This window comes from Henckelia pumila, chromosome 3, assembly GCF_033568475.1.
Source record: "Henckelia pumila isolate YLH828 chromosome 3, ASM3356847v2, whole genome shotgun sequence".
Taxonomy (NCBI): Eukaryota; Viridiplantae; Streptophyta; class Magnoliopsida; order Lamiales; family Gesneriaceae; genus Henckelia; species Henckelia pumila.
In genome coordinates, this window is record NC_133122.1 from 21703341 (window position 1) to 21718472 (window position 15132).

At 36.8% G+C, this 15132-nt stretch overlaps 4 protein-coding genes and 1 long non-coding RNA gene across 5 annotated transcripts; 1 reads left to right on the forward strand and 4 right to left on the reverse strand.

Moving 5' to 3' along the window:
- The first annotated feature begins 1154 nt into the window (after positions 1 to 1154).
- Positions 1155 to 2038, forward strand: LOC140890411 (late seed maturation protein P8B6-like). Its single transcript, XM_073298176.1, has 2 exons — positions 1155 to 1734; positions 1832 to 2038. The coding sequence occupies exons 1-2, from the start codon at positions 1620 to 1622 to the stop codon at positions 2032 to 2034; spliced, it is 318 nt and encodes a 105-aa protein (XP_073154277.1). The 5' UTR covers positions 1155 to 1619; the 3' UTR covers positions 2035 to 2038.
- A 71-nt stretch (positions 2039 to 2109) lies between these two features.
- On the reverse strand, positions 2110 to 6482 carry LOC140890410 (chlorophyll synthase, chloroplastic-like). The gene is made up of 15 exons (XM_073298175.1): positions 6322 to 6482; positions 6142 to 6186; positions 5867 to 5955; positions 5424 to 5511; positions 5247 to 5332; positions 5076 to 5162; positions 4943 to 5008; positions 4787 to 4870; positions 4472 to 4533; positions 4304 to 4379; positions 4155 to 4217; positions 3759 to 3840; positions 2982 to 3058; positions 2784 to 2831; positions 2110 to 2343 (listed from the first exon to the last, which is right to left on the reverse strand). The coding sequence occupies exons 1-15, from the start codon at positions 6410 to 6412 to the stop codon at positions 2281 to 2283; spliced, it is 1107 nt and encodes a 368-aa protein (XP_073154276.1). The 5' UTR covers positions 6413 to 6482; the 3' UTR covers positions 2110 to 2280.
- Positions 6483 to 6946: 464 nt separating this feature from the next.
- Positions 6947 to 9447, reverse strand: LOC140892766 (protein SCO1 homolog 1, mitochondrial-like). The gene is made up of 6 exons (XM_073301753.1): positions 9032 to 9447; positions 8744 to 8834; positions 7859 to 8071; positions 7677 to 7766; positions 7450 to 7582; positions 6947 to 7230 (listed from the first exon to the last, which is right to left on the reverse strand). The coding sequence occupies exons 1-6, from the start codon at positions 9398 to 9400 to the stop codon at positions 7110 to 7112; spliced, it is 1017 nt and encodes a 338-aa protein (XP_073157854.1). The 5' UTR covers positions 9401 to 9447; the 3' UTR covers positions 6947 to 7109.
- Positions 9448 to 9868: 421 nt separating this feature from the next.
- Positions 9869 to 12011, reverse strand: LOC140892738 (uncharacterized). Its single transcript, XR_012152893.1, has 5 exons — positions 11911 to 12011; positions 11731 to 11811; positions 11047 to 11108; positions 10908 to 10966; positions 9869 to 10415 (listed from the first exon to the last, which is right to left on the reverse strand). It is a non-coding gene; the product is annotated as an uncharacterized lncRNA (long non-coding RNA).
- Positions 12012 to 12308: 297 nt separating this feature from the next.
- LOC140892797 (protein trichome birefringence-like 3) lies at positions 12309 to 14603 on the reverse strand. Its single transcript, XM_073301799.1, has 6 exons — positions 14355 to 14603; positions 14020 to 14257; positions 13500 to 13671; positions 13216 to 13415; positions 12975 to 13133; positions 12309 to 12776 (listed from the first exon to the last, which is right to left on the reverse strand). The coding sequence occupies exons 1-6, from the start codon at positions 14521 to 14523 to the stop codon at positions 12440 to 12442; spliced, it is 1275 nt and encodes a 424-aa protein (XP_073157900.1). The 5' UTR covers positions 14524 to 14603; the 3' UTR covers positions 12309 to 12439.
- Between the last annotated feature and the right edge of the window lie 529 nt (positions 14604 to 15132).

Consider the following 15132-nt stretch of genomic DNA (forward strand, 5'->3'; position numbering starts at 1 on the left):
ACGGTCCGCTTCTGTTTATAACATGTAATGCGTACTGAATCTTGATCAGGTTTGCAAATAATTAGTGATTTCGTTTTGATATGGTAAAACACTACTTTTTTGTTCTCCTATTGTGAACCTTCTTTGTACAAATACAAAAAAAAAAAGTGAAATATAAGCCTAGACCTGGTAGTCACCCGGTGGGTACGTGGGGTTGTATAAGGTGGAACATCACTTTCTTTCATTTGTTTAGATTTTTATGGCTTTTGGTGTGGTTTTAGATGGTAAAAAATCAATATTCTAACACTATAATCATAAATTTTATACTAGACTAAGGTAGTGTTTGGATGTTTTTTTAGAAAGCGCTTCTAGCTTTTCCTTGACAAAATTTTGAAGAGCTTTTAAGAAGTATTTTTCGATTTTTTCTGAACAAAATTTTGTTTAAAAAAAAACTTTAGACTTCCTAATTTTGTTATGGAAAATCTGATAAACGCCTTCTAAAAATTCTCTCAAATACTACTTAATTGAGTGAACTACTTGGAAAACTAGGAATGAAGGTTGATTGAGCACATCAATTCCATATCATGAATATTGTTCTCAAGATAATAAATCAAAATCCTTATGTAATCTTTGCACATTTCACGTAAGGTTACTTCTGCGATCGAATATTTGATTCGATCTATATGTATTTATTTATTTTTTTATAATAAGATCTTAATATTTATTGGTTAAATTTGAAGTTATTTCTTGCGCTTGAGTTCAATTCAAATTTAACTCAATTGAAATCCAACCATAAAAAAATACTTTTGTCGCAAAACAATATTGTTCCGAAGGATTACAAGTTGAGTTATATATTATACTTTAAGACATAATTTGGTACACATAATAAGAGAGTGATTAATAAATTATCCTTCTCTATCTCATTCTTGGTACATTTTTAAAAAGCCCATGATAAATCAATGGACCCTTGATAAATGATTTGACAAGGGGACTATGTATCCCTTTGATTTGATGTGATAAATTTAATACAACTAAAAAAATACCATAAAAAGACATGATTACCCTCCACATATAAAAACATCTAAAATTTATACATGCCTCATTCTCCTCCACATTACGGTAGGGTTAATTTGGTCATTAAATTCGAATATATAAATTTAATCACTCTTATTAAAATCATATCAAACATTCAATATAACATCCTACCATTTTACTTATCCTTAATTTATCTTATCCTATGTACCAAACTATGCCTAAATTACAAAATTATCAATCTATTTTATTTGAAAAACCCTTTTAAAAATAGATTAAGAATAATAATATAATTTCAAATACATATATAACTTAACATGTACATGTATGCTTCAAGAACACTGTGTACATGCATGCATGACTCAATATGGGTTAAGAACACTTGGCAGGATAAGATGATGGATGGGTGTCTTCTCCCACGGCGGTGAGAGAGTGAATCAGCAATGGCATGCCGCCATTAAATTCTTTCTTCTGTCACACCTCAGCTGCGTGCATGCATGCATTACACCTGGTGTCTCGTTCCAGCAATAATCTCACATTGGTGCAGTTTCTTGATTATAAATATTAGAGAACACTTGGCAGAATTTTGAGGAAGAAACATCACAAGTATGGCATCTGACCAGAATCGAGGCGAGCTTGACGCGAGGGCCAGGCAAGGGGACACCGTTATCCCCGGCGGCACTGGAGGCAAGACCCTGGAAGCTCAGGAGCACCTAGCTGAAGGTGATGATTCTGTATCTGATATATATAATATTTTTCTTCTTACATGATTAATCTGAACTTTTGAAGAACATGCGTTGTAATTTACGGGCGAATGCAGGAAGAAGCCGAGGAGGGCAGACTAGGAAGGAGCAGCTGGGGACAGAAGGATACCAGGAGATTGGGCGACAGGGAGGGCAAACCCGAAAAGAGCAGCTCGGGAAAGAAGGGTATCAGGAAATAGGTCGAAAAGGTGGGCTCAGCACCAATAACAAGTCTGGTGGCGAGCGTGCGGCTGAGCAAGGGAGGGAGGATTCAGATTGATGAATCTAAGAATCCTGATCAAATACACCATTTCCCTATCGTGTATATATGTATGTATATATGGTTGTCTCGTAATAAATAAAACCATTTATAAATAAATGGTGTTCACTTCATGTTTTCTTGACAGGGATTTCATTGGTAAAAAATTTGAACTGATGATTGAAATAATTGAGCATGTCAGCGGCCAAAAATGCGGCAGGAATACATGTAAAATTACAGGCTATTTGCTCTCTCGTGCCAAGATAATCAATGGCTGGTCGCCAAAGCCGTGACCAATAGTCCGAGAACAAGAAATGGTTGTGCACTAGCCTGATAAACAAATCGAATAAGACTATTGTATCAGAATCAAGTACAATCAAAATTTTAATTTTCAAAATATATTTCATAAAGAAGTTAATTGCATCCCATTACCTTGTGAAATCCTATTATTTACTAAAAAAAATCACATAAATAATGCACATGTTCATGTTTTCATCTCTCGAGTAAATTTACACGTCTCTAATGTTTTCGAGGCATGTCTTCAAGAGGTATGTGTGGCCTGTTCAATGTGTTGTGTTTAAAAGTTATGTTTAAAAACATAAAAGGAGTTGATAATCAAATAGGGATTTTCAGCGTCAGAATTTCACAGGGCACTGGGATCAAATTTCAATGCAAATTGCAGAATGTTGTGAGCTTGGATCGTGTTGCCCTCGTGTCCTGTGTAATGCAACACATGTATTTTCATATTTTGTTACAAAGACGAAAAGTACCTGATATTGGACATCGTATTTCACTGGGTCTTTGAGGAAGTATTTGAACTGTATCAGAAGATAGTTGTATCCACAAGTTAGATCCACCACACGTGATTTTTTTTTTATAAGAAGCATTCCAATAAAATACAAGAAACTGCATCAACTAATACCAAAAACGGGTACATTTTTCGTAACTCCACATACGGTCTAGTTTACCTGGAAAAAGACTTGTGGGGCGATTAAGCCTAGAAGTGCTAAACCATAGTATGGTTTACCAGAACCTACAAGATAGCCTGCAGCAATATAATATTGATTTAGTGATCTAAACCATAAAGAAAATTAGTAATTGTCAACTTTATTTCCTTAATGCCATGTTTGAAGAATGATTGGCAATCGGCCTAAGCCTTTTTAGACCTAAGCACTTAGACGGAGATGATGTTTTTTTTTTTGGCTTTTAAATCATAAGCCCAATAACGAAACACTGACGAGAAGTCTTTGTCCCACTCAGTGAGATTGACTGACTACTCCAACTGTAAACTACTCCATGTAAATATGAATGTTATCCAGTTTTAAAGTCGCGAGCTAACGATTTCCGTCTTCCTCGGTTGATGCGAGTATATATCATTTAGTTTTTGTTACAATTAGAAACAAAATCAAATTTTATATTTCAGATCACTTCCATGAAATATTATGTCATTGCATGAAAAGGCGCCCAGAAAGCAAAGAACGTATTTTGGAAATAAATTTGGATGACTAAAATACGATATATCTTCCATATGATTGGACTACAATTTAGTTTGAGAAAAATTCCCTGATATCTCAATGCCTTTTCACATGCATATAGAGGTTGCCAGGTCGGGATAATAATCTAAACTAATAAATTGTGTCGTGGCCGCAGGTTCTTATGGCCAAATCAAGTAAATTTTTGTGTTGTGTACTCTCTTAACTATAATTTTTATCTACTTGAACATTCGAAAATAGCAATGAAATTACCTGCTACAGATAACTGAGTTATATCAATAGCTCCAACACAGATCCATTTTGCAGTCTCGGTGCCAAAAGCCACAGGAAGAGACTAAAAAAGTAGTAACAGAATGTAGGATATATTGTCAAGATTGAGCCAACTTGGATACAGAGGAGGCCAGAGCTTAAAAAATACTATTTTAAACTCGGTGTCCTTCAGTGTTTTTGTTTAAGAAGACGAGCAGCTGGAGCAGTTTTTATGGTTGAATACAGTTGTGAAAAGGAGAGTTGTTGAGCATTTTTAGAAGAGATTCTTTGGTATCCAAGTATCAGATTTCTAAAATAAAACACCTTTGAAACAAATTTGCGCTTATGATGAAAGAGCTGCTCAATCGAAACACAATGATCAAATGAAAGCTAAATCACCTGTAATCCCATTTTTCTATCTCCTTCAATGCTCTTGAAGTCATTTACAATTGCAATTCCCAGCTAAAACAAAAGACGAGACAAATAAGAATCAATTTTTATACGAAGCCTTTATAAAATGTCGAATTAATATTACAGATGATACATACACCAGCTATGCTGTAAAGTAGTGTTAGAACAATAACATCAGGTGTAAGTGTCCCAAACAATGCTTGACCAGCCCACCTAAAATCCGGGAAAATTCAGAGTGTTATTGTAGTTGAAGAACTTAGGCAACACAAATTAATGAAACTGTAGCTGAACTTAAAGAATGGTACCAAGGCAAGCTTATGTAGCTTGATCCCAGTGCAAAATTGCCTAGCCACCCATTCTGTTTAAGCTGAAAATACAGGTATATGGAGTCAGGGTAATGGTTGCTTTCTTGTCATTCTCTCACGTTTAGTAGCTGATAATTTAGCCAATTCAGCTTTCTATGGTCAGAATCCAATGGGGTTTTCCGAGACAAACAATATTGAGGCTTTTATTTTAGTTAGCAATGGATAGCTTTTCATTAGAATCATATCTTGTAATGTTGCCTTGCATCCTATTTTGCCCAAAATGGTGTTCCAAAAAAAAAAAACTGGGATGAATACCTTTAAGGGCGGAGCTGAGTATATGTAAGACAGCAAGGATCCACCAAGGGCAAGGTAAAATATCACCGGAAAATCATGTCCAGCCTACAAGGTGGGCCTTATTAGATGAAATTTACTGCATTAACAAGAGGACATACACGTATTTCGAAGACATACCCACACATCAAGTAGACAAGCCAAACCGAGGCCTCCAAGGAGCAGCACCCAGATTTGTGTAATCACCTGTATACCTTGGCGGTTAGAAGATAATAGTTCATTCGGGAAAAAAAGGAAGTGGAACTGAGCATACCTCCTGTTCTGATACTGCTCCTGAGGGGATCGGGCGATAGGGTTCGTTAATGGCATCAATCTCTTTGTCGTACCAGTCATTTATCGTCTAAAAATTGAGTGACTAGTTAAATAAATGAGATGCTGAAGCACACTCTTGAATTTCAATACTCGAGTTAAACATGAGAAGCACCTGAGTGTAGCCAGTAAGACAAGGCCCAGACATCATCATACAGACAATCGATTTAGCTACATCTTCCAAAGTCCAGTGGAAGTTACCTGCAAGAAAGTACAAATATAAATAATACTACATTGTGGTGATAAGGGCTAAAAGCCAATGCGTAGAAGGAATAAAAGATCCAGAAATTACCCGATGCAGCAGCTCCACACACTACACCCCAAACCAGAGGTGGCCATGTAACAGGTTTAGTGAGCTGAACTCGAATTTTCCACTTATCCTGAAGAAGTTCATGCAATTAGTAGTCGAACTATAATACAATCGTATACATGGAAGAAATGAGAAGGCTCAAAGCCTCACAGTTAAAGGTAATGTTATGCTATAACCTTGATTACCCTATCCATCACCACGCATGTTCGTAAAATAAAGTTGTCCAAATCACAATATTCGAACAATTTGATGCTGTTCAGATCTTTCATTCTTTCATACTTAATGGGGTTTACATATGCATACACTCGCTGTATCAAGCTCTTAATTCAATCTACACTCCATCATACAAAATTGCAACATGAAAATTAAGCAAAAATTCTACTCAAATAAATCTTGACATAAAACAACTATGATTGATGACTCACAGTCTCTTGCTTGGCTCCTTTGATACCAAGAATCTGATTCATGCTTGAGCCACTCTCCGCCGGTGCCGTATCTGGTGCCTTGGCTCCAACTGCCACACATTACTCTTTAACATATCAAAAACCAGTTTAAATTATTCAAACAAACACACCCCACAATCATTCTTTCGAATATATTTTCCCATTTGAGAAAGTCACTCATAGATCTAAAATAAGCTCCAAACCCAATAAAATAAAGCATATTACAAAAATAATCAGAAAAAGAAAATCCACAAAACCTTCATTAGTATCCGTTTCTGTAGCTCTCACCACAAGCCTCCGTCCTGAGATGATCCATTATATACAATTAAATACTCCTAACAGTAAAACAGGCAACTAACAAGCAGAACTAAATTGGCCCAGAAAATTTTTTTAACGAAAAAAGATAATTCTTGAAAGCTTGGAAGTGAAAAGCTTACTGCTGAAAGACGAAGCGAGATGTGGAGTTCTGAATGCGTTCGAAAGAGAAGATAATTTAGTTGAGTAGACAGTGTTGATTAAGGCAGCCATAGCTGATACTTTGGAGAGCTCACTCAGTTTCCCAGGATTGTGTAGTTTTGCGATAACTTGTCTTTTTCCTTTCTTATTTTTTTTCAGGATTTAATTCATATTGATGATGGAAGTGTTCTGCTGCTTTGGACTTATGGTTTTTGGTACACCCTCTGCTCACGTGGCATTTCTCCATTCGTCAGAGTTGACTGAATTAAAATCTCGAAATTATTATTAGTATTAGTGTATTACATATTTTTCATGTGACGTCGCTGATGGCACTTATTTTTTTTAAAATGAAAATATGTCAATATTAGTTGATTTTTCAAAGGGTAATATTATGAGTATGTTTGTTTTACTTTTGACATTTCTATAAAATATTTCCTATAGACATTTTCAAAATTTAATTGCGAAATATAATAAATGATTTAATTACACTTTCTTTATAATTTCTTTAGAATGAGTTTTCTACAACGAATGCAAATAAATACAGAATAATGATTCTTCAAAAAAAAAATACAGAATAATAATATTCAATACAGGCCAGGAGAAATAATAGACATTCAAATAGAGCACTTTATTCTTCGGTATTATCATAGAAAAATTGTAGCTGAAAATGAGTCGAGAGTCTTATAGAAGTAAACCTCTTTCAGAAACGCCTTCGAAAAGATATAATTTAATCTCAAAACTCGTGTCATTCCAGCAGAATATGTAAAATCTATGCCTTGACCTTTTGTTTTGCTTTACTTATTTCCAGAATGACTCCATTGGTAAGTGAAGTAATATCTTCATTCTTTCCAAAGAACTTCACAAATTGCATGCTTGGGTCCATCAGGTACCTGCATATTTTGGTTTAGTATATGCAAATGTCAAGCAAGATATACGAAGAAAAGCATGCCCGTTTGTGTTAGTTATTATATATATCGCAATCTCGCCAAACATGACCGAAAAATTCATAATTCTTTTCTCGTGAAAAATAAGAAAGAAGATGAATTCAGACGGTTGGACTAATCAGTGTCAAACTTAGCCTAAGTGAAGTGGTGTAGGACAATACGTACATGACTATAGAGTGATCGACAAGATAATCTGAACCTTCATCTTCCGTCTTCATATAGTACACACGATAAGCACGTGCAGTTTTCTTGACTTCGTCTGGGGTACCAGTCAGGCCAATTAAGTTTGGGTGGAATTCTGCAAGAGGCATGTCATGGCAAATTTTCAGGGGAAAAAACATTTTGGTTTGTGTTGCAAATATTTAACTTGATTATCACACATAAAAATTTACCTTTAACATATTCACGAACTTGTTCAACCGTATCCCTCTCCGGGTCAACTGAAATGAAGATGGGCACTACTTCTATCCCAGAGTTTTCTTCTGGAAATACAGAAAAATTAGAACCCAAGAATGACGGAAGTGCACAAGAAATGTCGCATCTCAGCCAAAGAAATGCTACTCCGTGAACTTACTTATTTTATCAATAGCCGACGCCAGTTTTTGTAGCTCATCTGGGCATATATCAGGGCAGTGAGTGAATCCAAAATAAATCAAGTTCCACTTTCCCATAAAGTTCTTTTCAGATACTGATGTTCCATTGTGGTCAATAAGGTTAAATGGACCTCCAATAGATGGTTTACCAACAGAAGGTCCCTGTTTTACTTCATTTGAAGCACTAGTTATTCCTGCAAGACTGCAACAGTCAAACTCCATACGTGCCAATAGAATTGCAATAAACAATTCTGGAAAAGCACATTATATATAGCAAAATTAATCAAAGAAGACACCTTATTCAGTATTTATGCCAGTACCACTTCTAGATTTGGTACAAGACTATATGTATATTTTACGCCAGCAAAAACCCATTTGGTTAACAGGTTAAATGTGAGCTCACTTAATTTGGTCTTTGATTTTTTCCTATTTCATAATAAATTTCTAGTTGAAATTGGCATCAGTTCGCATATGTTTGAACTAGATCTGAAAAATTAACAAACATAAAACAACTTCAAAATCTTGCCATCAGTGGAGAAATCCAATATCATAATAGTAACAAAAATTGTCATATTATCATACCCCAACCAACTAACTAAAAGAAATAGGAGCATTGTATAACAACCACTAAAGACTACAACAAACCAATCCTTCACAATTAGATTAGGACTTATTTGGAAATACTACTAGAAGTTAGGAAATCAATTACAACCAAACTGATGGAAGCATTCATCTTATTCTGCTGCATTCCCCAAATCCATATACCCAAACAAATCAGCCACAAACAAACAAACATGAAATTAATAAAATCCCTGCATACATACAACAATCCAGAAACATCATCCAACTCACCATAGTAATCTAACCTTCAATATGCCGCCTCTTTTCTTTGTCATAGTAGAATATCAATCCAACTCCAGTGCAAATAAGCAAAAAAAAGCTCATCCACGAAACAGGCTGCCATCAAATTTGCAACTTAGTTATTTAGCATCAGAAAAATCTAATACTTGCCAACTGCACTACAATACAATCCGAATATATTATATTTTTAAAGGAGTTAAAAAGCAAACGAATGCATGAATAACTGTAAGGATCGTAAGAATATACATTACAATGGCAACAACAAAATGAATGAGAAAATGAGAGTAAGTTACCCCGCCTCGGATAGGCTTTCCTTGCTGAGAAGTATCCTGTGATCCCGCTGAACCCTGCCCCCCACTATTTCCACTTTCAGAATTCCCCTCGGCCAAACCACTCGACGGCGTCACGGTAGTGGTCGAACTTGGCGATTGATTAGCAGCAGAATTAGCAGCGGTGGTGCACAAAAATCGATGATTTAACTCAAAAGCACTCAGCAATTTGTATCTACCAACAAGAAATTCCGGCCAGAGCGAGGAACGGTGGGAGTTCTGGATGGGCATTTCGGGTAGACTATGAATTGGGTTTCTCAAGGAACGCAAATGAGAATCGAAGGATCTGCAGAGGAGTCGAAGGCGAACATTTCTTGATAATGCCGAGGCCATTGCTGAAGTTTGAGAAATGCTTCGCGTCAGATTCCGGGCTCTTTCTAAAACCCTAGCACAGCAAGGAAGGGTTTATTATAATCAAAATCAATAGCCATTTATATTTTATAATTATAATATAATATAATATAATATAATGGCTATAAATTTCTATTTTTTGTTTTTTATGACAATTGTTTCTTATTAGTTGATTTTTATATAAAATTACGACAAAATTTATTTCAAATATTCATGATTATTTTGTTTCAGTTCGTAATTTTTGTTTCGATATCGTACTATTTTATTTTTTTTTTTTTTCAGAAAAGTAATGATGCAACTACACTAAAATAGGTTTACATGATATTATTATTACATAAAAGAAGGTTTTTTTGAGTTGGGTGGATGTTATTTCGTAAAATTCAAATGGTGGGTGGATGTTACCATATGCACAAAAAAATTTACAGAAATATAGATTTTTTATATACGAGGGAAAAAGTGTCCGACTCTGTATATCTTACTCAACTTCAATAGAAATTTAGAATATCCTTAGACAAGGCAAAAGAACGAAAGTTCATAATACATATCATTTTTCCCATTCTCAACAGAATACAAAATATGCACATTAAGCTATAGATAGCTTCGAGACATCAGCACTTGACAAGCAAACCCTAAGGTGGAATCGATATCTTGGGATGGGGAGAACAATTCAAAAGTCGAGAGTGAAAGTGCATGGCTGGGAGCTAGCACAGAAAATGAATAGCACAAGATAGAAAAAACCGAAAACATTCTACTGCGATATGCAACATTATCAACACAACCATATCTAACACTATCCTAGACAGCTCAGTCAATAAAACATTCGGTCTGAAGATTACATGAGTTTGTTACTACATAATTGGGACCGATTTGGACTCATAAATATTTTGTCAAATTCAGGTTAGAATCTCAGCTCTGACTCGACATAGCTTCATCTTCTTGTCAAAACCGAAATCTTGTGCCCATACATCAGCAACGAGCGTCACTGTTTCTTGAATGACTGTTTAGTTAAACATCCAAATTAGAACTTGTAAGAAATTGAGACTAGGACCTAACTCACCTCAAAAGGTTTGCCCTTGTTCGTATAAAGAGGTCCAGATTATTTAGCCAACTTATGTGGGACATAAATCAATACACCAACACACCCCTCTCACGCCCAGGAATGAAACGACTGGAGCGTGGATATATTAAATGGGTGGCCAACTATGGGACGGGTGAGGCCAACTATGAGCCGTCCAACAAATAACGGGAACCCGGGCTTTGATACCATGTTAGAAATTAAACTTAGACCTAACTCACCTCAAAAGCTAGCTGGGGAGGTTTGTCCAAGCCTATATATTGAACTCCCAGGCAATTCATTCAACCGATGTGGGATCATGAGCTAGCTTTTGAGGTGAGTTAGGTCCAAGTTTAATTTCTAACAGAACTCAAGTTATTGAAGGATTTTGAAAATACCAAAGCAGATTCTAGGCCAAAAAATGATTACACAAACCTCAAAGTTCTTGGACACATCCTTGATTTGCTCAGCTAGTTCTTTCTTCTTTTGAGCAGCTGAACCAGGCAATATATTTTAGTACAAGGGCATCCAAAGTCTAAAACCAAAACAAAATGCACATGAAATATGTGGATACCAATATTAGATAGTTCCCCCATCGTCTTTGACGTCCTTACAGCAAACCTCTGGAATGTTGGACTACGACACGTGAGGAGATAAAATGTCAGGAGAAACAATGCTGAAATACACACGAAGAGTAAAGAAAACAGCTTCCACTCAGTCCCAAACAAAAAATTCTAATTGTTATCCGCAAACAGGATGTAATAGGAGGGGAAAAACTAAGAAAATAAAGACATCGCTACAAAAAATTTCGAGTAAATGATGTTGTACAAACCCATGGTCATAGCCCCAAGACATTTTCCCTAATAAATTCTGCCATGAGAAATTCGAGATGCAGCTTTTGCAACCCATGAACGCATACAATATTTTCGAATATGAATCAGAGGTAGATTGGAGGAGGGTTTCCCCAAACAAAAAGCATCGGAACAGAACATTTCTCATGAAGTTATTTTCTCTCAAAATCGTAGGAATTACGAAATAAGCAAATAATGTCAAACACAAAATGCTGAAATGAAAAAAGCAGGAGCCTCAGACCGATAAAATTTAGCAAAAAAGATAGCGATCATCTCCGCAATCAGTACAAGCCTACGGAAGTCCTCATCGGCAAACACCCCTCGACTCAAAATCAAACAAAAAAGATCGACAGAAAAGCTTTCCAAAAAAGAAAGAAAGGTCGAGGTTGACGTTAAAATCGAATCACCTGTTTGCAAGACCGTTGACAAGAAACTCATTGGCCACGTAAGAAATGACCCTGTGAATGAAATTTCCACCGCCAGCCATTCTTCAAACCAAGGCAAGAAACGAAACAAGGAGCAATTCAGCTTCGAGTTAAGCAGAATACACAACATACAAAATTAGGGCGAGATTACATTTCCACTACCTGAAGGCGATCCGGGAAATGAAACCCTAACTCAAAGCTCGGTGGATGGATTGGATTGACGTACAATCTTTCTCGCGCCTCATTTCGCCTGCTATGAATGGATTTCATTGGCTAGCGCTAGGTCTTCGCGGGCCGAATCTCAATAAAGTGTTGGGCTTTAGAGTGAAAAATTAATTGGTTCAAACAGAGCCCATTGTTTTAAAATTTCATCATTTAATAATTTAGGGAACTTTATGCTTGATTTTTGAACGCATTTGGTTTAAAGATAATTTTTTTTATATATATAGAACGTTTCCTTGTCGATTTCTTTAATAATATTTAAAAAATTGAATTTTTGTTACCTCGTACTACCAAATTTCCTAAAGAGAAATGCATCAATAGGACATACAGATAGATGGTCAGAAAATGAAATACAGAGTTAACGGAGACACAATACATCATTGGCATCTTGTTGCCGAAATGACTCGAAAAAATTTAGAAAAAAAACATCAATCATTCAATTTCTTCTTCTTCTTCTTAGATACATGTGCTACAACAAATGAGCATAAAGTATTTGATTCCATGTATCAGGAACTCCCGGCAAGCACCAATGTATGCAATCTGCATGGTGCAGAGGATCGGCCTTTTCGTCATCTGTCAACAATCTTCCTCCCGACTCGGTGTAAATCGAAGAGTGTGCATCGATTCTGTATTCAGATAACTGAGTGATGTTCAGCAAGATCACAGGCGTTTTCATCCGGCGGATCACGCCTTTCACCACGCCCATGATCTGCTTATCTGAGCCTGTCCCCCAGTGTCTTTTCTTCATCACTGGCTTCGTTTCGTTGAAGCATTTGATCCCTTTTTCGCGCCCCCAGTCCGCGCTCCTGAAACAAAGTTGTGTTTGTATAGATATGCATATGATCTGGTTCAATATTTCTAGCTAGATCAATATGAGTTCATTGGGAGGCAATGTGACTACAGGTGTCATTAGATGGCAGTTCTTTTCGCGTCGCGACCGTGGTTTTCAATGGGGACATCGATATTGGTTTGGTGAAAGAATTAGGTGCGAAAAATGAACTGACCTTTGGTGCGTAGGGGACATTGTAGTGAAAAAGACTCGAGTTTTGTTGGGATCAATGTTTGAATCCACCCAATTTGCCCATGTCTTCAGTCCTATTCGGTAAGAAACAGATGCATCTAGTTCTTCAAATCCTTCTTCGCCGTTTGAGAAAGAACCCCATCTGCGCTTCATTAGGCGATTAATGTATAGGTACTTTATTTTTTGAGTTATGAATGGAAAGAGTTTACAGGGAAAGAATTTACAATGAGTTGATCCTGAGGCCACTCATCCACCAAACGTACGTATTGAAAACGAGTATATCGACTCCTATCCAATGTTTGGCATGTTTCTCCACTGAATCAACTCTCAGAATTCTTTTCTTTGGATCTGTTATAATGTTCAAATCAGTGTTGGATTCTACTAAAAAGGGAGCCCAATAGAACTCAATTGTGGCATTGTACTCCTGAAAAACCAAGAACACAGTTCAGTTCTAGCCCTATATAGCAAAATGATAATATTTCAGTCCATATTCATATATCTGATGTACCTTGGCTCTGAAAACTGTATGAACACGGCCACGTTTGATCGATTTCTTCCCTTCAGGTATCACAGACTCCACGAGGCAAACGAAGGATTGCCACTGTCCTCTTTGCAAAGAATCCCCAATGAACATTAACCTCTTCCCTTCAAGTTTACGCAGAGCTGTTACAGGATTGAACCTAGGGAATAAAATTATTAACATACATTAATCAGTAATGTTGGACCATGGTAGCTCAAGGTTTTGGGAGAAGTCGCTCTGGAGTGGGATCAGAGCTAGTGTTTTTGACCCCTTGTGTGCAATCCTCTTTATGTTTTTGAGTTGGCCGCGGGTCTCGTTAGTTCTACATTTTTGTTGCTCAACACCAGAGCAACTTTCAAGAATTGAGTGTTCATTCAGTATAATGTATTCTTTTAGTCCCCAACTTACACTTCAAGGGATGGAAAAATACAGGAAATTAATGAAGAATGATAAATATATATTGCTTTATGGTCACATCATTGCCGTTTGTAGATGAGAACTAGAATACCTAGGCAGGAAACAATCATCAGGCTGCCATTCCCAATGCCTGTAATCCGAATCCAGCCGTCCATTCTTGACACATGAAACCTGTCTGTCCAGATATGGGCATGTCCTGTCGGTATACAAAGGCTTAATCGAACGGTTGAACGTCCATTTTCCATCCACAAGGCTGCACTCTTCTGGATCAAACTCAAACCGATCATCGGCTGCATAGTTCAATGCACTACCATGCACATTTCTCCCACCTGTACGATACAACCAAAGGACAAAATTTTAAGACTTTCAGACATGGAAACTAAATAAAACTCAAAAAATAAACTAAGCATTATAGTAGATATACACCTGACACAGACTTCTTAGCAGCCTTTCTCTTAGTACAAGGCTTAAACCCGAACTTGGATGAAAAGGAGCTGACTATTTCTGTGTACAAAAGTGCAAAAAAGGCAAGCCCGCATACCACAACGATAAGTACTGACAAAGGAAGCTTCCCCCGCGGCCTTGGGGTGCCCATCACAAGAAAAAGGCTGAAGATGGGACACTCTGGAGAGGGAAAAGTTGAGAGATATAGGGAGGCCTGAGGGGGTGATGAAATGCAAGTGCAGCAGGATGATGAGGAAATTGATTAAGCTTTAGGAACATTTTGAGGATTAATTTATTGGTTCTTGAGTAGAAGTGAAGTTAAAGTCATGTCTGATTCAGCAATACATTCTACTTTTTAGGGGAACAAATTAAAAGCCAATTAGGCAGCAAGTTGCAAGCTTACCTTATATTTTTTCAGATGATCGTGTTGATTAGGTGCAATTGCGTGCCAGTAAACTCCATGTTTCTTTTCTTGGATTAACTTTCTTACATTTTCAGTACATTTAGGAACTTTTCACAATTCCTAGCTCGGATCTACCCCAGGCAAGATCATATAACCTATTCGATAAGGGTCGATAAAGCCATATATGTATCGGTATAGACTCATTTATACTCGAGTTTCGAAGAACGATACACATGATCCATCATGTATATGAGAATTGCATTGACAGTAATAATATTGTATGGGTATCAACTCACTGCCATCACAGGTTCGACTTATCAATCGAACAGGCTCTTGTATGGTGCAAATGAGGTACCT